The 23,597-nt window shown below is 38.1% G+C and overlaps 1 protein-coding gene across 2 annotated transcripts in view; it reads right to left on the bottom strand.

Annotated features, from left to right (window-relative positions):
* SLC22A23 (solute carrier family 22 member 23) overlaps positions 1 to 23,597 on the bottom strand; it is a 279,990-nt gene that overhangs the window by 86,193 nt on the left and 170,200 nt on the right. For both annotated transcript variants that reach the window (XM_069103570.1, XM_069103569.1), the window contains exon 4: positions 100 to 268. In XM_069103570.1, the coding sequence (XP_068959671.1) occupies positions 100 to 268 (169 nt within the window). The remainder of the gene's footprint in view (positions 1 to 99; positions 269 to 23,597) is intronic.

Here is a 23,597-nt window from a genome sequence, read left to right as displayed (position 1 = left end):
CTACAAACCAGAGAAGTAAATCTGGTCTTTTTAACCTTCCTTCCCTTACCCCAGAACAATTTGGTATTGTCCCTTGGAATGAATGAAATTAGTACTTACGACCAGTAGAGAAGCATCAGGAGAAAAGGGCAGATGATGAGAGCCTGGAGGACCTGCCAATCCCTGCAGAGGGCTGCCAAGCCTGGCATGAGGAACTGTCCTGCCATAGCTATGAAGCTCGCCACCATTGTGATCATGAACCGATGTCCAGGAGGACAAAGTTCTATTCCTGAAATATGTGAAAAGAAAAAAAAAGAGGAGCATTAATAAACCACTCTCAATAGACTGGCAATGACAGAAGAAAGGCAATGGGGTAGACACTGAGGATCACAACCACCTAGGGGGGCTCTACATTTTAATTCATTAAGTCCAGATGTATGACCTCATTGGGGCAGTAGACTCCTGACGAAGACATTTCCTTATGGTGAAGAAATTCCCTTGACCAATGCAGATTGGCAATGGTTCTGTAACTAATTCTCTCAGAATAACTTTTTTTTTTTGTCATGAACCTCTACAGAAGTCTGGCAAAGTGTTATGAACCCTTCTCAAAATAAATAAATAAAAATCAGGATTAAAAAAGAAATAACATTTTAAATAGAGTTATAAATTTTTTTTTGAAAATTCAAGTGTTCTCATACCTCACACTGATAGGCCTATAATAAAAAATAAATAGAAAAATAAACAGATCCTACAAAGCCTAGGTCAAGATGTCATAATAGACTCATCTAGTAACTAAAGAGATTGAAGAGAGAGGAAAAGACCCCATATGTACAAAAATATTTGTAGCAGATCTTTTTGCATTCACAAAGACCTGGAATCTGAGAAGGTACCTATCAATTGGTGAATGGTTAAACAAATTATGGTACACAGATGTCATGGAATATTACTGTTCCATGAGAAATGATGAAAAGATCCATTTCAGAGAAACCTGGGAAGACCGAGGAACTGATGCAGACTGAAGCAGACAGAAACCAAACACTTTATATAACAATCATAACACTAAAAAGACACACAACTTGGAATGAAATAAGAACTTCGATCAATGAAGTGACCAACCATGATTCCAGAGGAACAGTGATCAAATAAATATTCTACCCACCTCCTAACAAAGAAGTGATGAATTTAGGGTGTAGACTGCAACATACAGGATTTTTTTTGGCATGGACAACATAGGAATTTGTTTTACTTTACTGTATATATTTGTTACTGGCATTTGGTTTGTCTCTTTTTTTTCCACAATGGAGGAAGAGAGAGAAATAAAATTTTATTTGAAAAAAATTAAATTATTTAACAAAGAAAACACCCCATCTTAAAGAGATGCCAGGACAATAAACAGTCAGGTAGTCATCAGGAATTGATCCTGGAATCAGGAAGACCTGACTTCATATCAGACCTTAAACAATTACTAGCTGTGTGACCCTGAGCAACTCATTTAACCTCTTTCTGCTTCAATTTCCTTAATTGTAAAATAGGGATAATAATAGCACCTCCCTCAAAGGGTTGTTATGAGGATTAAATGATATCACATTTGTAAAGTGCCTGGCACATAGTAGGTTCTCAATAAATGCTTATTTTTCCCCTCCTTCTCCTAAGTGCTAGAAATACAAAGAAAGGTAAAAAGATGCTCCTACCATCAAGGAGTATACATTCTAAAGGGGTAAACAGCATGTAAATAACTTGGTGCTTACAGTTTATACACAGAATAGATAGAAGGGTAATCAATAATTACCTAAAGTAATTAAATGATTTCACCAGGGTACCTCACAGACAGTAGATATCTAAGGTAGGATTTGAACTCAGGTTTATCTAAACTCCCAGGCTAAACTTCTACCCACTAAGCTACAGTTCCTAAATAAAATAGCACTCTATAATTAACCAGACTCTACAATTACTTTCACTTGCTATTCTCTTCAGCAATCCACCATAGTATGTTATTATTAGCATACCCATTTTATATATGAGTTAGATGACAGTTTGAAGGGAAAGTGGCTTACACAAAACAAACCACTAAGAAATGCTTGGATCAGAATTTTCGGCTCATATGCATTTTCATTCCCTTTGGCCTTGGTGTGCTATTAAATTTGTTTTTGTGAGGCGTTTTTTCTGCTCTTTGGCAGGATACTTGGTAATTCAAGTACCCCTTTGTCCAAAGTATTTCCTAACACCTAGTTCTGTAATCCCATATGTTGATGCTGTCTTAGTTCCTTCTGGTTTATGATGCTACACTATAGATTCCCCTTGACTTGGGAACTCTTCCCCAACCCTCCCCCACACTCATTCTGTATGTTCTGTCTCTCGTTCTGGAACTTTACATTCTTTCTGACAACAGTTTCTGCTCCTGAGTTATAAGTGAGACATTTGCTCAGTGAAACCAAATTCACCAAAATTATATCTTTTCTTTGAATAAACGAAACATTAAAAAAAATAACAATAAAACAGATCTGGATCCCAAATCAGTGGCCTAAAGGTGATATTTATTCTATTGAAACTATTAGCAATATTGTTCTCATTTTTCCTGGTGTTTGCATAAAGTCACTCTTTTAATTTAATGTATGAACCTATACAAGCCTGCAAAACCCTTGGCTCATCTAATAGCTTTATGTGGTCACACTGGCTAAACAAGCAAAACATCTCCATTGATTATAAATGTTTAGCAAGATCATGATTATCATCATAACTAGCATTTATATATTACTTTAAAGTTTGTAAAGCCCTTTGTACCTTATCTCATTTGAACCTCACTACAACTCTAGGAGGTAGGGGCTGTTGTTATCCCCATTTACAGATAAGGAAACTGAGGCATAGAGCGATGAAGTCACTTGCCCAGGGTCATACTGGTGCAGGACTTTCTCCATGGTCCCATAAAGGTGCCTCATTAAGAGGGAGAGGGAAGAGGATCTGATTGGGTAAAGCTACTCCTCTTGTTACTCAGCTGTTTTTCAGTCCTGTCTGACTCTTCATGACCACTTTTGGGGTTTTCTAGGTAAAGATACTGGAGTGGTTTGCCATTTCCTTCTCCAGCTCATCTTAGATGAGGAAACTGAGGCAAACAGGGTTAAGTGACTTAATCAGAGTCACAAAGCTAGTAAGTGTCTGAGGCCAAGATTTGAACTCGGGAAGATGAATCTTTCTGACTCCAGATGACTGTACCATCTACCTGCTCATAGGGTCCACCAATTTCACAGAATCACAGGATATCAGGGTTGGTAGGGACTTTACTGCTACTTAATTCAATTTACACCTGTAATGGCTCCCCTTCTAATGAGATCTAATAAGTATTCATCCAGGCATTGCTTGTAGATCTTTAGTGAGGGCAAACCCACTACTTCCCAAGGAAATCTCTTCACTTTAAAACCCTTTAAATAGTTCTAATTGTTAGGAAGTTTTGCCTTGCACAGAGCTAGAATTTACCTTTCTGTAATGGCACTCACTGTTCCTAGGTCTGTCCTCTGGAACTGAGCAGAACCTATCTAATCTCTTGCCCCCTGACAGCCCTTCAGATAATTAAAGACAGCCATCATGCACCTCCTACGTCTTCTCCAGGCTAAACAGCCCAGTAACTTCAGGTTTTATTTACTTGCCTGTTGCCCTCCCTTCCCATATATCCCACAGTTGCCTCTGTCCTTTCAAAAGCTTGGTTGAAATGATCTTAATAAAAAAAAAATGTGACTTCTCTAATAGGATAAATATTTATGCCTTTTCTCCCTGTAGCCAAATGGATGATGAACTTAGTTGATCCTTCCTTTGCTACAAAAATATGCCTTTGCAGAGAGGTGTAAGTTTGGAGGATAATAAGGTGAAATAGGGGGAAGGGAAAATAAGGAAGATACCACACTGTCACTTCTGTTAAAAGACTAAAACCAACTGTAACAGGTACTGGGCGCCGTGCCAGGCAATACAAATGCCAACTCATCAGCAAACAATCAAAATATTCATTACTGTAAGCCCCAAACAAACTGCTTGTCATCATCTGGAGGGGAAAAACCTAACCTCTTTGACTATAGCTTATAAAAAGCCGTTTACCATTTAATTAGGAAAACAGGATTAAACACCAAGCTCCAGCCTACTAATATGGCCTATTACTTCCTCTGGATGAGGCCAGGTTCATTTAACACATTTTTTTTTTCCAAGAGAGGAGGAAGTTATCACCCTAGGCCCAGCATTTTTGCTCTTAAAAATAATAAAGAGACCTAGGTCTTTAAAAAAAAAAAAAAAGAAGCAAGTTGCTTGCTCTAGTTTTCACTTATTAAGCACAAGCAGTAGATTTGCTGCTATGGAAACTAGAAATCTGCATTAGCTCAGTGTAAGTTCAGTGTTCCAGAGGCTTGGCTTATACTAGAATCAGATATGAATATTTAGCACTTGGACACCCAAGTAACCTTTCCTATGAAATCAGAAAGATAATGTCCAAATAATATAATAGCTCCATTTCACAACAGATGCTGTGTATTGCTAATAGCTTCTTTTCCCTCCTCCCCTCCTCATTTCTACTATCTTACTTTAGAGACACAAAGGTGAAAAAAAAATTAGGACCATAAATTCCTTCCCCAGTCTTTTGGGACATGTTATTCAGGATCCTTGACATTAATGTAATATTGGTCACATTAGTGCACTTTCTAAAAAAAGTGTTTAGACTTTTCCCAACCTCACTGAGGAAGTTTAAGTTTAAAAGTGTCCAGGTATCCCTGCAAGTCCACAAAATGTCTGCTTTATAACCTAAACTGAATAAATCCTGAATATGGACAAATCAAACGAAACTATAGAAATTGATAAACAAATACAGTGAGGCCCCCTAAATCCCCTGAAGTTGTCTCATGTATTTGAATCTGGACCATGTGAAGTTATAATTATGTAAAATATGGCAATTTGTTCCAGCACAATGGAAATACACAGTGCAACTGAACTACTTCAGGGGATTCATTATTTGCATTAGTGGGGACCTGCTTTACCAAGAAATGAATCTTATTTCATTAGGTCATGAAATCAGTTCAATTCAATAAATATGCAACAGGCATTGACTGGATTATTGAGCAGGTATTTGATAGCCTGGAGTTTCTGATGGGTTAATTGGAAAACTCACTGTATGGTCAATTAATACATAGAATCATAAAATGTGAGACCTGGAAAAGGCCTTAGAGATCATCAAATTCAATCTCTTCCTTTTACAGATGAACAAATAGTGGACTAAGTAAATTCAATGGATTTTTCAAGGTTGTGTGGCTAGTGGCCAAGCTAAGACTATCCAGAACTCTATTTTTGCAATCCACCATACTAACTCCTCTTTTGGATGATGACAAAATCAGTAGAGGCAGGTAGGTGGCACAACAGATAGAGTGCTGGGCCTGAAGTCGGGAAAACTCAACTTCCTGAATTAAAATCCAGCCTCAGACACTCTCTGTGTGACCCTGGACAAGTCACTTAACCCTGTTTGCCTCAGTTTCCTCATCTAGAAAAAGAGCTGGAGAAGGAAATGGCAAAGCACTCCAGTGTCTTTGCCAAGAGAACCCCAAATGGAATCACAAAGAGTTGGGAGCAACTGAACAACAAAATAATAAGTAGATTTTTGAGAAGAGTGAAGTAGGAATAAAAAACTAAATCCATGACATTTGTAGGTCTTTTCTGGTATTAGGACTTACTAGGAGACGTTACTACACCTCACCCAAAAGAGTGCCTGCTATAGGCTAAAAGGTGTTGTCCCAATCTGATGCTTCTTTGGCAAAGTCTATAGATAAGTGTGGAAAGCCAAAATACCTGATCCAGGACTCAGATAAAATCTTGTCAGCTGCTCTAAAGGAAATCCTTTGTGAAAGCTTGTTCCTGGAATATTCCTTTAATATGGGCTACATTTAAAAGGATGTTATTTGAGTTTTGAGATCAAAGGCTTTACCCTAAGATTTTAGTCACCTAGATGATAAATCCTTATTAAATTATCCATTCTGTGCTACTTCCAGTATATGACAGACTAAGATAATGATAAGAAAACTTGAGTCCTGTTCATTTGCCTCATTACTCTATAAAAACCTTGTCCTAAGAATCAATAAATGGAGTTCTTCCTAGAATTACCCACATGTCCTGGTTAATTCTTATTCACATCTCTGACCATGCTTACTGCTGACCACTGAGCAGCTCACAGCAGATAAGAGCAGTCAACTTAATTATAATTGAACCTTGGAGGCTGTCCTCCACTAAGGGTCAGTTGGCAGGAGAACTTGTCCTAAAAAAAGAGCCATGAAGTTCCTAAACCCAGCTGTTCTATAGAGAGGGTCATTCCTAGAGCAAAGATTCCCTTATGCCCAACTCAATCCAAATAGTGGTCAGTCAATGCGTTTATATTATTCTAAGGGCTGGATGCCAACTTTGCTGGATTGGTTGATATTCTGTGGATTGATTTCCCTCTTGCTAGTATAGTGAGTGACAAGTTGACACTAAGTTCATTATTATTTTCTCTGTCCAATCTCAGATCCACTGTTTCAAGTACATGCTTTCATCTTCCAATCACTCTAATGTCAAGTTTGACACTTTGATTGTTTAGGAAGAGCCAATGAATTTCCCATGCTGCTTTTAGCACGCTGAAGTATTTATCTTTTCTTATTCTTTGAAAAATCCCAATTTTGACTTTTTTCCTCCTTTTGATTTCAGTTACTTCAAAGTTCTTCAAGCCTTGAAGCAGTCCATTCACCCTTTAAAAAAAATAACCAGAACTGAAGAAATTCAAAAGAACAACAACACTAACGAAAAGAATTTTCATTTGCTATAATTACAGGAACTTCAATATCATATGATGACTTAGAGGCTATTTTTAAAAGCTAGATACTTTTAAAAGATAAGTGTGGAAATTATTGGAGGGAAGGAGAATTATACAGCATTTAATTAAAACTTAATATAAAGGCATTTAATCTGCAAATAAGAATAGAGCAATGCCCAGACCAATCTGACTGGGAAGGGTGCAAAAATAGCAAGAATTCTATTCTCCTTGTTATATCCCAAATGGGTGGCCAGGGCGCGATACTGTGAAGCTTCAAGCTGAAATGTGATGTGCTGAGACTCTGTGGAGAGTTTTTTTGCTAGCCTGGGCAGGTTTGATTATCATAAAATCTTTACATTTCACAAATTTCCTGCCAAAAAAAAAGGACCCATCTCTGTATTTCCCTTTTCAATATAAATTCTTTAGGTGCCAAGGGGGAAAAAAAAACTGGTGAGAAGACAAATATAAAAGGTCTGAAGCATCTACTCTATGAGGGCAAGATTTAGAAGTAAATGTATTCCACTGGTCAGAGGTTACAGTCTGAAATGTGTGAAGTTAAAAATTGGATGGATGCCCCCTTTATTTTTGTCTCTTTCTGCTCTCTCAATTAAGGCTTGACCAACTAGAGATAATACCAAACTTATTAGAATGCAAATTAGGCGTGCTTTAGAAAGTGAGGTTTCAACCAGCCATATTTAAATTGGGTCAGATTTCTCTAGACTTCATCTATATAGATTTATTTAACACTCTCTGGGAAAGAGGAAAAAAGCGTTAGAGGAAAGGGAGACCTAGACTCATTCCCCTGAGGAATTAAATTGGAGGAGCCCAGAGTTGTCCCTTCGTAGAAAACAAAGAGATCTAAGATCCCTTCTAGAATTAGGATACTGCTGGTTCCATAGGAGAACCCATGCATTCCAGAAATGTCCTCTTGTCAGATAACAATTAAAGCTTGATCACTAACATGTGATTATACACCACGATCTCAGTTCAAAAAATGTTCTATGGAAAGCTACCATATCCAAGGAGCCTAGTTTTAAACAGGCAAGGTTGTCTAAAATACAGGTTTTGAGGCTACTCTAAATTACTAGGGCCAAGGAAATATAGTGACCAGGGTAGGTCACCTCACCGGAGCAGGACTGCACGTGTCATCAGACTCAAGAAAAATAAAGCATTGTGATGTGAGACAAAGCAAACAGCTCCTCTGGGTAATGGGGTTGGAGGTTTGGGCAATGCAATTGGGAAAAAAACAAACCTGAGTTAAGTTCATTTTATAGATGGAGAAGGGAATAAGCATCTATCAAATGCCTACTATGTTCCAAACAATATGGTAAGCGCTATGTTTTGTTTTGTTTTTTAGACAAATACTATCTCATTTGATCCTCACAACAATCCTATGTGGTGGGTGCTATAATCATCACCATTTTACAGCTGAGGAAACTGAGTTTAAGTGACTTGGCCAGGGTCACACAACTAGTAAACATCTGAAGCTGGATTTAAACTTGGGTCTTTCTGACTCCAGGCCCAGAATTCTATCTGCTGCAGTACCAGCTGCCTTGGAGGATGGGTAAAATTTTAAATTCATCCAGAATTATAAATTTGGAGTGGGAAGAGACCTTAGAGGTCACTGGTTTTAATCCCTTTATTTTTTTTACAGTGGCTTGACCAGGATCATTCACTAACTTCCCTCCTTATAGGCAGGGGTAGGGAACCTGAGGTCTTGAGGCTACATGTGGCCTTGTAGGTCCTCAAGTGTGACCCTTCCACTGAATCCAAACTTCACAGAACGAAGCAGGTTCCCCACCCTTGAATGAGTTAAAATATTGCAAAAGGCATCCTTAGGCACAGAAAGCACAGTCTTTCCAAGCAGATTTTAGCTCTATCAGCAGTAGTAACACCAACAGCAGCAGCACTCAGTTAATTTACTGCTCAGAGGTCCTTAGGTAATTTCCAAATTGTTGGTTAGAAATCTCTCTGTAGTATACGTTTGATAGAAATGACCAGGGGGCAAAAGACTCAGATCTCTGCTGGCTTTAGCTGACAGAGCTTGGCTCTACCTCTGAGATTTCAGTTCCAATCCTCATCTCCCATTTCTCCCTATAAATTAATTATGTTGATGGTATAGAAGATTTGGAAAGTACTTTAGTCTGATTGTTTCTGATGTATATGTGTATATGAAAACATAAAACAAAACAACTGAAAATATCTTTCAATAAGCCTAAAGCTTCTGCCATACTCCAAACCTTCAAAGTACCATGCCTTTGTAGGGTGGGGGTCCTTCCTTCTGGGGCCATCTCAGAGCTGTAAAACTTCTCTGACTTCATAGATACTCCTTGAGAGTTGCTGTGGCTGATAAAATTCATTCCCCTAGCCAACCTGGTTGGTAATGGAGCTCTCTGAATTGGTCCTATGATGAGAGACTAACAATCCACCATGGGGGCATTCCATGAAGCCTTTCCAGCTTGGTGGAACCTGCCAACTTCTGCTCCCCTAGGAGAGCCTTCAAGAAGGCAGGTCACCTTCATTTCATGATGAGGCAGCTAGGGGAGGCTCCACCCCACAAATTAACAAAATAAAAAAAATTCTCAAATTTGGGGGGGAGGGCACATTTTCTAGCCCACCAGGGATTTTATCTACTCTCAAATAAGCATACAAGGATTTAAAAAAAATCCAATTAAGGTCTCTAGTATAGTAACTGGGATCAATAAACCATAGGAGTGATTCCTAGTGGACTTGATATGTAATGTTGGAATACTTTATATTACATGAGAAGTAATTGTGAGAGGAATTCAATGAGATCTATGGACATTACATTATACTTACAAGGGGCTTCTTGGAGTCAAGGGGTGGCCTGAGAAACCACAGCAATAAATCATGTTTTTGCACAAGTGGATCTGAAGTTACTGTATTTTAGGTAATTTACAACAAATGTTCCATACTCTCCCAAATGACTGCGTTTTAGAAAACAATGACAAAAATACTGAAGTCCAGCAAGGTCACTACTAAACACGTAGCAACCCTGATACAAGGACAATGTCAAACTCTGGTTCCATTTCTGAGAAATATGTGATGGGAAGGAGATGGAACAGTGGATCAAGTGAAGGGGCTCTTCGGTTCTAAGCAGCGCTTTCCTCTCCCTCCTTAGAGTAGAAATGGACTAATTTCTTTCCAGTTTTCCTGCTCTACCTACAAACTGCTTCAAAGGTAGAAGTATTAGTGATGCCAGAAGAAGGAGAAGTAGTCTAGAATTAGGACAACTAGCCCATTTTTCAGGTATTACTGTGGATTCTGCTTATGAAAACTTCCATTAGAAAAGATAATTCCTGCAGTCAATCAACCGGGGCTGCCCTCATGTAATTTGAGCTGGGTCTAATGCAAGTAGGAGGGGCAGTTAAGTGTTGCAGTGGATAGAGTGCCCAGCCTGGAGTCAGGAAGGCTCGTCTTCCCAAGTTTAAATCCGGCCTCAGACACTTATTAGCTGTGTGACTCTGGCCACTGTTTGTCTAAGTTTGCTTATCTGTAAAATGAAGGAAATGGCAAACCACTCTAGTATTTTTGCCTAGAAAACCCTAAATAGGGTCATGGAGAGTCAGACAGTAGCAACAAAAAATTAATTGGAATCATCTAGGAGGAAGATGGGTATATGGAAAGAGGATTTGAGAAAGAATTCCACCATGTCTAGTCAGCCTGATGGTCTAAAATGTGAAATGCAGAGGTCACTGTTGAATGGCCAACTTTCCTACGCAAGGGTACAGATGCTTTTAAACAAAGGCAAACTCTGTCACTGTTATGTAGGCACGGGCTAGAACTATAAAACTCCATGGAAAGGACAAACACCATACATAGCACCAGACTACACCCAATTCTGTTACAATTACTGCATTCCCTTCCAACCCTCTCCCTCCCCCCCGGCTCCTACTCCCTTCCCAAACTCCCTGGCAAATCAATTCTGCTGGGTTTTTTAGACACTGGAAGCAATTAAGAATGAAAGCATGAGAGGCTTCTTTCTAAAAAGGCAGAAAAAAACATGGAACCCATTTTCTCCACCCCAGTGCAACTAAGGCCAAATGAAGTTGTCAACTGGTATGACTGGCAAGGCCACCTGCCTCAGTTTTGACCTTGGCTTTTGGCCAACTTGGCCCAGGGAATGGTGACATTGTGCTAGACAGAACAAAGTAGCCCTTTGACCACTTTACTGACCAGACTTCCCAGAGAAGACTGTTCTGCCCAGGAGACAACTGAGCCTCATGGAAACCACGTTGCCAGACAAGCAGTGCTAAGATTGCTGAATGTTTCCCATTGGAAGTTTGGTTTGTCTCTTAGCAATGGCTCTCTTACCATTTACATGCCCCCTCTGATGATATGCAAGTAACTCTCTTCCTGTCACTCAACAAGCTGCTCCTAGTAGTGAAAAGCGGAAGTAAAGGCCATTGAATGCTAGCTATAACAATGAGAGAACTAATTTCCCTGAGGATTTTTTGCCTGGTCAAAAACACAGGATGCCTGCAATAATCAAAAACATCCTTTCACAGTATGATTATGGAATCCTTTCGGTCCCTTGGAACTGTGGGGAGATAATTAAAACATATGGAGTATTTTACTATATAAGATTACTGTTACTTTAGAGCAATACAACTTCTGGAACCTGGAGGGGCAATTAAAAAAAAAAACCATTTAGGACTTAAGTATCTCAACCAAAAGTCAACAGAATTTGAAAATATAGTTTTACGTGGAGGAAGTCTGCATGAATAGTAAGACAATTTTGAGAACTTGTTATAAATTATGTCCCAGCACTGGGAAAACATCTAGAAAAGTATGTTCAATTACAGTGGAAATCAATCAATCAATCAATGATTAAGAGACTCCAGTATTCAAGGTCCTATAGGATTGGCTAACCTAGGAAAGCCCTGGTGGTGATGGCTGTTATGGTCTACCCTGGTTCTCCCAGATAGCTGACATAGTGAAAGAACAGCATGGCTGGAGGCAGGAACTGTGAGTTTGAATCCCAGATCTGAAGCCTGCTACCGTAGCTAGATGACCACCAGCAAGCTGTTTAATCTCCTTGAGTTCCTCTCCTTATCTGCAAAATGGGGTCAACAAGATTAGCATCATTTACCTCATAAGGATTGTTATGAGGAAAGAGCTCTGTAAATCTCAATTGTGAGTTATCATAGGAGGTACTTAATAAATACTTGCTGAATTGTTCATTCTATTCAAATTTATCAGTCAATCTGGTAGCAGGCTTCTATTATCCCTAAAGTTTTCTTTCCGAGGCTTCCAGTCCTCCTTTCCTCCCCAGTGCCTAAGGGATATCAACATATATGTTGATTCCCAACTCTGGGTTACTGTAACCAACTACTTCCACTTCTCCTATTCACTTGCTGTTGAAAAGAACAAGAAAGTTACACAACCAAGCTGACCAGTTTATGTTATCCAAGCTAAACTGGGCTCTCACTGCAATAAAGCAATCTTTTTTACTCTTCCCTGATTGATTCTCCATCCCACCCTCTGGAGAAGCATTTCCCAAACTTCCCTGGTCTCCTCACCAGATTTCACTTCCATAACTCTCTCACCAGAGGATATTAACTTAAACCTTACTGAAAAAAAAATTGACCATTTGTATTCAACTTCTTTACTCCTTCTCTTCATCTCAAAACTCCTTGACATCAGTCCCCACTCTTTCAGGTCTCCAATAATGAGGTGGCCCTTCTGGTCACCAAGACCATCTCCTCTTCATGTGTCATTGAGCCTATACTTTCCTATATTCTTCAACAGACATCTCCCTTAATCATTCCCTTCCTCTCTTTTTAATCTTGAATCTCACCCTATATACTGGTTCTTTGTGTGCTGCCTACAAAATATCCATCCTTTTTTAAAAAAATTTTTTTTTAAGCAATTGGGGTTAGGTAACTTGCTCAAGGTTACACGGCCAGCTATTTCTGGGTGTGGTGCTAAGTATCTGAGCTCGGATTCTATCCACAGGTCATCTCTACACTGGAGCTGGTGCTCTTACTCGCTGAGCCACCTGGCCGCCCCTAAGCAATTGGGGTTAAGTAACTTGCTCAAGGTTACACAGCCAGGTGTAATATCCATCCTTTTATACCCTTTAAAAAAAACCTTCACTAGACCTGATCATCCCCTCTTGCTATCATTCTATCTCTCTTCTCTTTTTCAGCCAAACTCTTCTAAAAAAGATTGCCTACGTTCATTGCTTCTGCCTTCTTTCTTCTCACTAACTTCTCAACCCATTTGCCATCTTGTCTTCTGACCTTATTACTCAACTTAAACTGTTCTAATGTAACCAGTCATCTCTATTGCTAAATCCAATGGCTTTTCTCAGTCCTTATCCTACTTAACCTCTCTACAGTATTGAAATTATTAATCACTATCTCCCTTTGGATGCCATCTACACTCAGGATTTCATTGCTTTGTGATAGTTCTTTTCTTACCTATCAGAAAGATTTTGATCCTGTCCTTTGAAGACCATTATCTACGATCTGCTAACTATACAAATTTTGTTCCAGTTTCTCTTCCCTACTCTCTATTCAATCTCTCAGTGATCTCATCAGCTCCCGTGGATTAAACTATCATTTCTGTGCAGATCTCTCCATTCTACATAGTTAGCTCTCATCTCTCTCCCATATTCCAATCCCACATTAGCAAAAACCTACTGAAGATTTCAAACTGTATGTCTCACAGACATCTCAAACACTTCCAAGACAAAATTCATCTTTACTTACAAACCCACCCCTCTGCCAAACCCTTGATTCTTGTCAAGGGTCATTATCTTTCCAGTCTCTCAGGATCACAACCTCAACATCATTCTAAAATGCCATGATTTTCTTTATTCCACATATCCAATCAGTTGCCAAATCTTGCCATTTCAACTTTTATGACTTCTCCCAATCTTTTTTTTCTCTCTCCTTCCTTCCTTCCTTCCTTCCTTCCTTCCTTCCTTCCTTCCTTCCTTCCTTCCTTCCTTCCTTCCTTCCCTCCCTCCCTCCCTCCCTCCCTCCCTCCCTCCCTCCCTCCCTTCCTTCCTTCCTTCCTTCCTTCCTTCCTTCCTTCCTTCCTTCCTTCCTTCCTTCCCACAACCTTGGTTCAGGTCCTTATCAGCTCTCACCTGGCTATTGGTCTCCTAATTGACCTCCCTGCCTGAACTCTCTCTCCATTCCAATCTATCCTCAATATAACTGCCAAAGTGATTTCCTTAAAGTAAGGTATGACTATCTACTTAATAAAATCTAATGCCTCTGGGATAAAATAGAAATTCTTCTTTCTGGCTTTTAAAGTTCTTCATATTTTAGCCTCAAACTGACTTTTCAACTTTGTTATACACTGTTTCCCTTCCTGTACATGATATTATAGCCAGACTGGGATTTTTGCTATTCTTCATAAGTAACATTCCACCTTCCATCGCTGTGCCACAGCAATGGCTATTCCTCTATGTCTGTAATACATTCTCTCCAGATCACTGGATTCATTATGTCTTTCAAGATTCATTTCAAGTAACACCAGCTTTTACCTGAAAGGCCTTTCCTGATCCTCCCAGCTGCTAGTACCTTCTTTCCCTAACTACAATAAATTTATTTTTGTACTTATTTTTTACATGCATATATGTGTACATGTTATCTTCCCCAAAGAATGTAAGTTGCTTGTGGGCAGGGACTTTTGCCATTTTTTTAATATTTGCCATGCCTAATGCAGTGACTTGGCATTGTGCTTAGCTCTGGAGTTGGCTATATAGTAAGAAGACTCTTAAACATGCCTGTTGATTGAATTCACTTTTTATAGGTTACTATAACAGAATCAATTATTATATATACCCATATGATTACCTTTGTGTACCTCAGTTTCCTCATCTGTAAAATAAGAGAGTGAGACTTCATGGGCTCTGAGGTAACTTCAAAACCTAAAATCTGATTTGTTTTAGGATTTTCTCAGGCAAATGCATAATTGCACTTTCAGCAGTCAAATCTTCACTCTATCAAATATATCATACAGGATCAGGAAATTTAGGGGTTTACACTCATCAACAAAACAAAACAAAACAAAACAACAACTAGCTTCCCCAGCACTCAAAACAAAGAAAGGAATCTTCAGGACTTATCCATCTTTCTATATGGTCAGCTCTACCATTTAAAAAATAATGACTGATGTTAGCAATGAGAAATATATACAAATTTTATGAATTTTAATTAATGCCATATTACTTTTCTAGTATTATCATTTTGTAATGTGTGGGAGGGAACCAAAGAAAGACAGAATCTTTAAGTAAGAACAAACTTTACTTTTCTTTTTAAATATTAATGTGTGTCAGGTCTTAAAGGATTTTCAAGCTAACTGAAGAAGTAGAACAAGGAGCCTGTTCTATCTCATAAATGGAGAAAGAAAAAATGAAATTCCCTAACTAGGTTTTCCAGTTGACAGTTCCCAAAGAACCAAGCTCTACACCTCCAATTCCTCCAGAGGCATTAGTTCTACAGAACAAAAGCAGACTTACTGACTGATCATGTTTGCATAATTACTTGATTCACCTCAACAACTGGGAAATATCCCAGGCTTAAAAAAAATTTTTTTTTTAAGTCTCCAGGGAATGTGATATAGAGTCCTGAATTAATTCCAACTCCACTGCAAGGTCTTGGGGCTTAGCTTCCTTATCTGTAAATGGGAATGATGACTCCTTTGCTCCTTTTCACTTCACGGACTTGCTAGAGCTAAAAGTAGGTACAAAGTTAGTAACTATTACTACTATGATTAGTTCACAAGGATATTTGTTATATCTAGTCGTGCAGTAGAAAGACCATTGAATTTACAGTTAGGGGACCTGAGTTTTAATTCTACTACCACTATTCCTATCTACACAGCTTTAACAAGATCCATTAACCTAGAGAGGGAGCCTCTCTTAGGCCCAGAAGAGCCCAACTTGTTTTATCTGCAAAATGAATTGAATTAGATAATCTTTCCTTATTTGAAATTCCATGATCCTAGGATAAGGTCCCTAATTAGGGAATAAGTATTGTTAAGTACATTAGTTTTATAAGTGAACACAGTAACTCAGTAGCTAGAACCAACATAATACTATTTTCAGAATGACTTTGAGTGACTGAGTCATTTTGACTATTATAAATATACAAATTAAAAATAAAGGACCTATAAAGACGCTATCTGCTTTGAGAGAAAGAATTGATAAATAGAAGTATGTATGGAATAATTTTACATAAAGCTATTTGTGTCTAATGGTAGCCATCTCTAGGGTGGGGAAGGCAGAGGAGGGAAGAAAAAAGGAAAAAAAGGAAATTTACATGACAATTTGTTTTATATTTGTAGGGAATAGCAAGTTGTAAATGGGAAATTTTCAGGTTCACGTACAATCATCTTTTTTGTTGTACCATGTTATGAAAATGCTTTGTTTTGCTCCCTGAATTGAAAATAAAATAAAATTTTAAAATGTTACAGTTTTCTTTAGGACTGAATGGTATAGTGAAGAGTGCTAGAATAGGAGTTAGGAAAAACCTGCCTTGAAATCTGCCTTTGACTCTTACTGGCTTAGTGTCTTTGGACAAGTCACTTCATGCACCTCTTTAAAGTCTGTTACTTCAGCTGAAAAATAAGGATAAGAATCTCTGTAATATTTACTTCCTGGAATTGTAAAGATCAGTATAATAATACAACTTAAATGTTTAACAAACTTTCAAGTGTTATGTAAATGTTAAGATGAATAAATGAAATAAAAAGCATTTTTAAGGCTTACCATGTACCAAGCTGTTCTTGCAGATACAAATATAAAATCTAAATATAAAATAAAAGGGAATTCCAGCCTTCAAAGAAGCTCACCCAAAGGGGAAAGAATGGCAACTGGGGAGGGACACTGGTTTCAAAAGTTCCAGGGATGATGAGTGGGAGCAATAGGGAAATGTAATTGACATACTCCTGCACAGAGTAATGGTGGAGTGATGGTCATGGTTTCAGAACTGGATGGGTAGAGGTAGCTAGCAAAAATATGAGGTTATTAGTTTTATATGTGAGTTCCATCTTCTTCCCAATTCCAGCTTCAAATCACCTATCATTTCCCATTTTTCTTTCTTTTTTCCTCCAGTCTCAGAGAAGGAGGTGGCCCTTTTCACTGGTTGTCCCTCATGCCTAGAATTCTCTTCCTTACTTGTTTCCTGATTTCCCTGGTTTATCTGCATTTGTCTCCTCCATTAGAATGTGAACTCCTTAAGGAGGTAACCATGGGTTTTTTTTTTTTTGCCATTCCTTTCATCCCAGTGCTTAGCACAGTGCCTTGCACTTAATAGAATACTTAATACTTTTTTTTACCCCAAACAAAATTGTTACCCAAGCCAACCCTTCATTCTCTCCTATCCCCTGCAAGAGCTCACTCCTTTGATTATACACTCTCAATTCCTCATTTTCCTTTCACAAACTCCCTAAAAAAAAGGCCACCTACTATCATTGCCTCTACTTTCTCATTTCTTACTCTTCCCCACCCCTTGCAATTAGACTTCCAACCCACCACCTGACTAGAACTCCTGTCTCCAAGGTCACAATAATCTTTTTATTGCTAATGGTCTTTTCTCAGTCCTTATCCCTCTTGACTCCTCAACAGAACTTGAGGCTGTTAATTAATCCTTCCGTTCTAGAATATTTCTCCTCCCAGAATTCTTGTATCATAGTTCTTCTATCTCCTGGATGAAGGTTCATCCTCCACATCCCTCCCCCAATGGAGGGGTACAGAACAGGGTTCTGACTTGTACCTTCTCTCCTTTCTTCTTTACCTCTGTAATTCCATCTGTCTCCTGTCCTTCCCTCCCCCCTTCCAGGCTACTTTCTTCTACATTCAGATGAATCTCACCTCTATATATCTAGTGTTTTTTAATTCTTCTCATGAATGGCAGTCTTCCTTTTACAACTTGCCTGCTGGACACTTGAATGCATCATAGACATTTCAAACTCAACATGTTAAAAAGAGAACACACTACCCTTTTTGCCTAACCTATTCCCTCTTTGTTAAGTTCCTTATTTCAATTGAAACAATTAAACCAATTTTAAAAAATTATAAACTTAAAGATCAACAAATATGAACATTTTATTACACAAAGAACAAAAAAGCATTGAATAAAAAACTGTGAACCTCCATTAAACACAACTTGTTTTTTTTTTAAAGCACACATGGAATAAATACAACCATATTTACTTGTCCATGCTATTTTCTGAACTTCCCTCTGCTTTGTTCTGTTTTATTTTTTAAACATTTATTATTCTCATTTATTTATTTAAACATTTATTATTTTTTTAAACATTTTTTTACTGCCATTTCATTTTGGAGGCATTTTCCTTCTCTCTCCATTATAACAAATAAGTCCAAGCAAGACAAATTTACACATTAACTGTACTGCAGATATGTCTCATTTTGCAGCTCTGGCCTATCAGCTCCATGCCCAGAAGTGGGAAGCATGCTTCATTATTAGTCTTATGGAGTCATGATTAGTCATGGTATTGATCTGCATGCTTAAAGTCTTCCAAAGCTATCTTTCTTTATATTGATGGAGTGATCATAATTCTTCTGCTCTCTTCATCAGTTCATATATGTCATCCCTGAATCTGACTTTCTTATGGCACAGAAAGAGCTAATATTTGTATAATAGTTAACATATATACAGGGTGTCCCAACCCCTTCCCCTGCCCCCCCTCCAAAAAAAGCAAATAAATTTTAAAAAACTTTTAAACTGCACTAGGACTTTTGGGACATGCCATTTAGCACTTTAAAATTTGCAGAGTAATTTACATCTTTTATCTCATTTGATCCTCCCAACAACCCTATGAAGCAGATGCTATTATCCTCATGTTAGAGAGGAAGATCCCTACTCAAGTCACTTATCACTCATTCTCAGCTTCTTCATACATAAAATAGGGATAATAATGGTATGTATCCATAGTGTTTTTGTGAGGATCAAGCAAGATAATAAATGTAAACCAATGTGCAAATCTTAAGTTACTATATAAATGCTAGCTATTATTATGATGATTAAGTGTTTGAATCATAATTTGAATTCAGGACTTCCTTATTCCAAGTCTAGCAGTCTGTGTGCTATATCACCTAGATACCTAATAGTCACAGGCTCTCAGTCTTGTCACTTCCACCTCATTGATTTCTCTAGCATCCATTCCTTTTTACTCAATCTGAAACCACCTTAATCCAGACCCTTCTCCCCTGAATCTCCGTGATAGCTTAATTGGTCTCACTCCTTTGCAATCTATAGTCCTAAAGCCTAGATCTGAGCATGCTGCCCCCTCTCCTCAAGAAACATTAGTGGCTCTTCATTTCTTTTAGGATAAAAAGAAATCCACTTGTTTGGCATTTAACGTGTGGTGCTAACCTTCCTTTCCAGAGTGATTGTAAATGACTCCTCTCAAACATTCTATATTCAAACTTGCCTCCTATGTGTTCTCCATATACAACATTCCACAATCTATGATTTTGTACACCCAATGCCTGGAGGCCTTTTTCTCTTTATTTCCTTCTCTTGAAACTCCTAGCTTCCTTAAAGCTCAGTTCACATACTTCATGAAGACTTTCTCCCTCTCCAAATCGTTTTGTGCTTTTTGTACTTATATTATATGTGTTCATTTGTGAACATGTCATATCCTCTTAGTAGTAGCATTTAATCTTTAATCAATCAACAAGTTTTTATTAAGCACACACAGTATGTAAGTCATTGTACAAGACTCTGGGAATACAAAGGGACAAGTGAAACTGTCCCTGCCCTACCCTCAAGGAGCTTACATTCTATTGGGGGTACCCATACAAGTATATGAAAAAATTATACAAATAGACTATCTTACTTTTGTATTTGTATCCCTGGTACTTTGCACAGTGCCTGGAACATAGTATAGCTTGATGTATATTTGTTCACTGATTCACTGCCAGATAATAATTTATTGGGTTGCAACTTTAACTGTAATACTGACTCTTCTCACTCCAATCTCCAGGGTGTCCCTAAAGTCTGGACACACAGAAAATCTCATTAACTATGCATATTTTCAAGAAATGAAATTTTCAACATTTTATTTAATTAGCATAAATGAGATTTCATAGGAAGACATAGGAGACATAGGAAATCTCATTAATTAATTAAATTAAATTAATCTCATTAATATGGAAAATAGTCCCCAATTGCTAATGCAAGTTTTTATTCCATATGAAATTGTCATGGCTAAAATTTATGCTAATTAAATAAAATGTTGAAAATTTCATTCATTTCATTTCTTGAAAATATGCATAGTTAATGAGATCTTCTATGTGTCCAGATTTTAAGGACACCCTTGTATTCTCTATTCAGGCACTAAAGTGAGTTTCCTAAAACACAAGTCTGATCCAGGTAAAGCCCTTCATAACCTGGCCCCCTCCTGTCTTTCTAGTCTTCTTACACCTTATTTCCCAACACATTCTTTGATCCAGTTGGTGGCCTCCTGGCTCTCTCAGTTCTGGGCATTGTCTCTGGCTGTCCCCATACCTGGAATGCCTTCTCTCCTCCAATTCTAACTACTAACCTTGCTGGTTTCCTTTAAGTCCCAACCAAAATCTTACCTTCTACAGGAAGTCTCCATCCCCTCTTAATTCCAGTGCCTTCTCTCCATTAATTATTTGTCATTTATCTTGTATTTAGCTGGCTTTGTGGAGATTTGTTTGCATGTTGTCTGTCCCTCTGAACTCCCATTACATTGTAAGCTCCTCACCAAAAGAACTGTCTTTTGCCTCTTTTTGTAGCCTTAGTGCTTAGCACAATGCCTGGCACATAGTAGGTGCTTAATAAATGTTTATTAAATGAATGAAAGTAAGACCCTATCCCTTCACAAAGCTATAATTATGTAGAAATACTGAGTCAAGCCGAATGAGCCCTTCTAGGAAATGAAGGATTTGGGCAGTTCACACACACTTGCATATCATCTCTTACTCAAATAATAATATCTGTGATAAACAATAGAGACCTTCATTCATAGAAGTAAAGTGATTCTAGTTGCCTTGGCAATGCTCCTAGTATGCAAAGCAGCTGGGGACAAGAGCCTCTGGGTACACAGAAATCCCACAGGTGAATTACCCTGTACTAAAACAAACTTTAGATCCAAACTAAAGAAAAGCAGGGCCAGTTACTCTACAGGAGACCTCTCTGAAACCCCGAGGGACTAGGTAATAGGGAGAAAGCAAGGAATTCTCCCTATGGGTTGTCCCAATGGAAATGCTATCTCCTTGCAGCAGTGCTTGGAGTAAAGGTGTGGGTTGTAAAGGGAAACAAAACCAGCAAGCATCCTTTTTTTTTTTTTTATTTCTATAGTTCAGTTGTTCCTGAATGCTTAAGATCTCCTTGTAATTAAATCTCCCAGAATAAAAGCTCCCCTTGTGATTCTGAGTGCCACTGCAACTGTTTTCATTTCAAGGTTTATCATTGACAGGCAGTGTGGCAGAGTGCAATCAGCACTGTATTATAATGATGACAATAATAATTTATATAGCATTTTTAGATTCAAAAATAGCTTTATAGAGGTGGATAGGTGGCACAGTGAACAGAGCATCTGCCCTGGAGTCAGGAGGACCTGAGTTCAAATTTGGACTCAGCCACTTAACACTTACTAGCCGTGTGACCTTGGGCAAGTCACTTAACCCCAATTGCCTTCCAAAAAAAAAGGCAAAAAAAAATGGCTTTATATAGGTTATCTCATTTGATCTTTACAACAACCCTCTGAGGTAGGGGCTATGATTATCCCCATTTTACAGATGAGGAAACTGAGGCTAATACCTCTGCAAATTAATTGTTGGAGGCAAGATTTCAACTCAGGTCTTCCTGACTCCATGGACAGCATTCTATCAAATGTAACACCTATCTGTGCTAGGAATCAAGAGACCTGCCTGGATTCTGTTCCCCTTTCTATCATTTCTTCATGACCACATAGCTGGGATGTAAGTATAGATGTTGGATACCACAACCTCAGTTATGAAATGGGGATAAATATACCTTAATCTTCCTTTCCCCGCTTCCTGCCCCTGGCCCAAATATGCTCTTATTCTCATCATCCCGATCTCTTTAAATAGTACCATTATTTCACCAGGTACCTGAGTTTATAATCTGGAATGAAGAGTGATGTATAATGGTGGAAAGATCACTGGATTTGAAGTAAAAAAAACTTGGGCCTTACTCCAGGTTCCATTAGTAACTAGTTATTTAAGTTATTTTATTTTTCTAAGTCTCAGTTTCTTCATCTGTAAAATGGAGGCAATAAAACTTGCTTTACCAATAATACTTATCACCTTCTAAGGGCTGAAGTAAGGAAATCACTTGGTAAATTGTAAAGTAAGCACAAGTTGCTTTTAAATGTAATTATCATCATGTTTGGGTCCAACATTTTGTTTATTCTACTTTTCTATCTCTTGTATCCTTTCTACACTACCATTTAGGGATTGGTCTGGATGTTTATAAGAGTCTCATAAATGGGACAGTGGATAGATAGAGTGCTGTCTCTGGAGTCAGAAGGACCTGGGTTAAAAAAAAATCTAGCCTGTGTGACCTTGGGCAAGTCACTTAACCTTGTTGGCCTTAGTTCCTCATCTATAAAATAAGCTGGAGAAGAAAATAGCAAATCACTGTAGTATCTTTGCCAAGAAAAGCCCAGATGGAGTCTTGAAGAGCTGGATACATTTGAAATGACTCAATAACATGGTTACTTTGTTTCCTGTCTTCTTACTATAATCCATGCTCTTACCATTTCCAGGTTAGACTTATCCTGGCATTCAATGCCATATATTATTGTGGTCCATTCTAGACTACTTCCCTATGTGTATTTTACACTTGACCTGAATTAAAGTACTCATCAAATACATCCAGAGCCTTTTTGCCTCTTGTAAAAGTAATTGAGTTTTGTTACTTATTTCTAGAAAGTGTCCTACCCCTCGACCAAGGTCTGCTTATTGGAATTTTATCTCTCTAAAAAGCCCAGTTTTAAGCATTTCTTTTCACCCTTTCCTAATCCTTACCGCTGATACTGGCACATATTTTATCACTCTTGCGGTGGTGGTGGTTGTTCACTTGTGTCTCACTTTATGTGACTCCCTGGACTTTTGTCCATGGGATTTTCTTGACAAAGTACTAGGGTGTTTTGTCATTTCCTTCTCCAGTGTCTTCCCATTTTACAGATAAGGAACTGAGGAAAATAGCTGTTAAATGACTTGCTCAGGGTCACAGAACTTAGTTAAGAGTCCAAGGGTGTACATCATGGGGGTTATGGGCAAGGCATCCCTGAGATCCGAAAAATCTGTATAAAATTTTTTGGCCTTCATACCAGAGAAGAAGTCTGAAATTTTTCTTTTCTTTTATGGGGTATTTATAGTACTTTATTGTAAAATTTGGGTTATATAAACTATACATCTATTTTATGCATTTCTGGGTTTGTAAACTTTTTCTGTATCATCTGCTAGCCTTTGCATGTTGTCTGTGGTTCTGCAAAACTCTCTCAAAATTCTCATTTAATTTCTTATACTGACCTGCATATATCAAAACCAGTATGGGAAAAGTAGCAATGTAGAAGGGATAACTGTATAATTCCCTAAGGCCAAGCACTATGCTTTCTAATTCTCTCAGCACTTTGCACAGGAATTGAAAATGGCAGGTGCATAATAATAATAATAATAATAATAATAATAGCAATAGCTAACATTCACATAGTGCTTTATTTGTAAAATGCTGTACAACTATCCCTTTTTATCCTTGCAACAATCCTGGGAGATAGGTGCTATTATTATCCCAGTTTTTACAGATGA

Source organism: Petaurus breviceps, unplaced genomic scaffold, assembly GCF_028583685.1.
Source record: "Petaurus breviceps papuanus isolate PSGF00001 unplaced genomic scaffold, PetGlider_PUasm1.0 582, whole genome shotgun sequence".
NCBI classification, from domain to species: Eukaryota; Metazoa; Chordata; class Mammalia; order Diprotodontia; family Petauridae; genus Petaurus; species Petaurus breviceps.
This window is presented reverse-complemented; position numbering and strand designations above follow the sequence as displayed.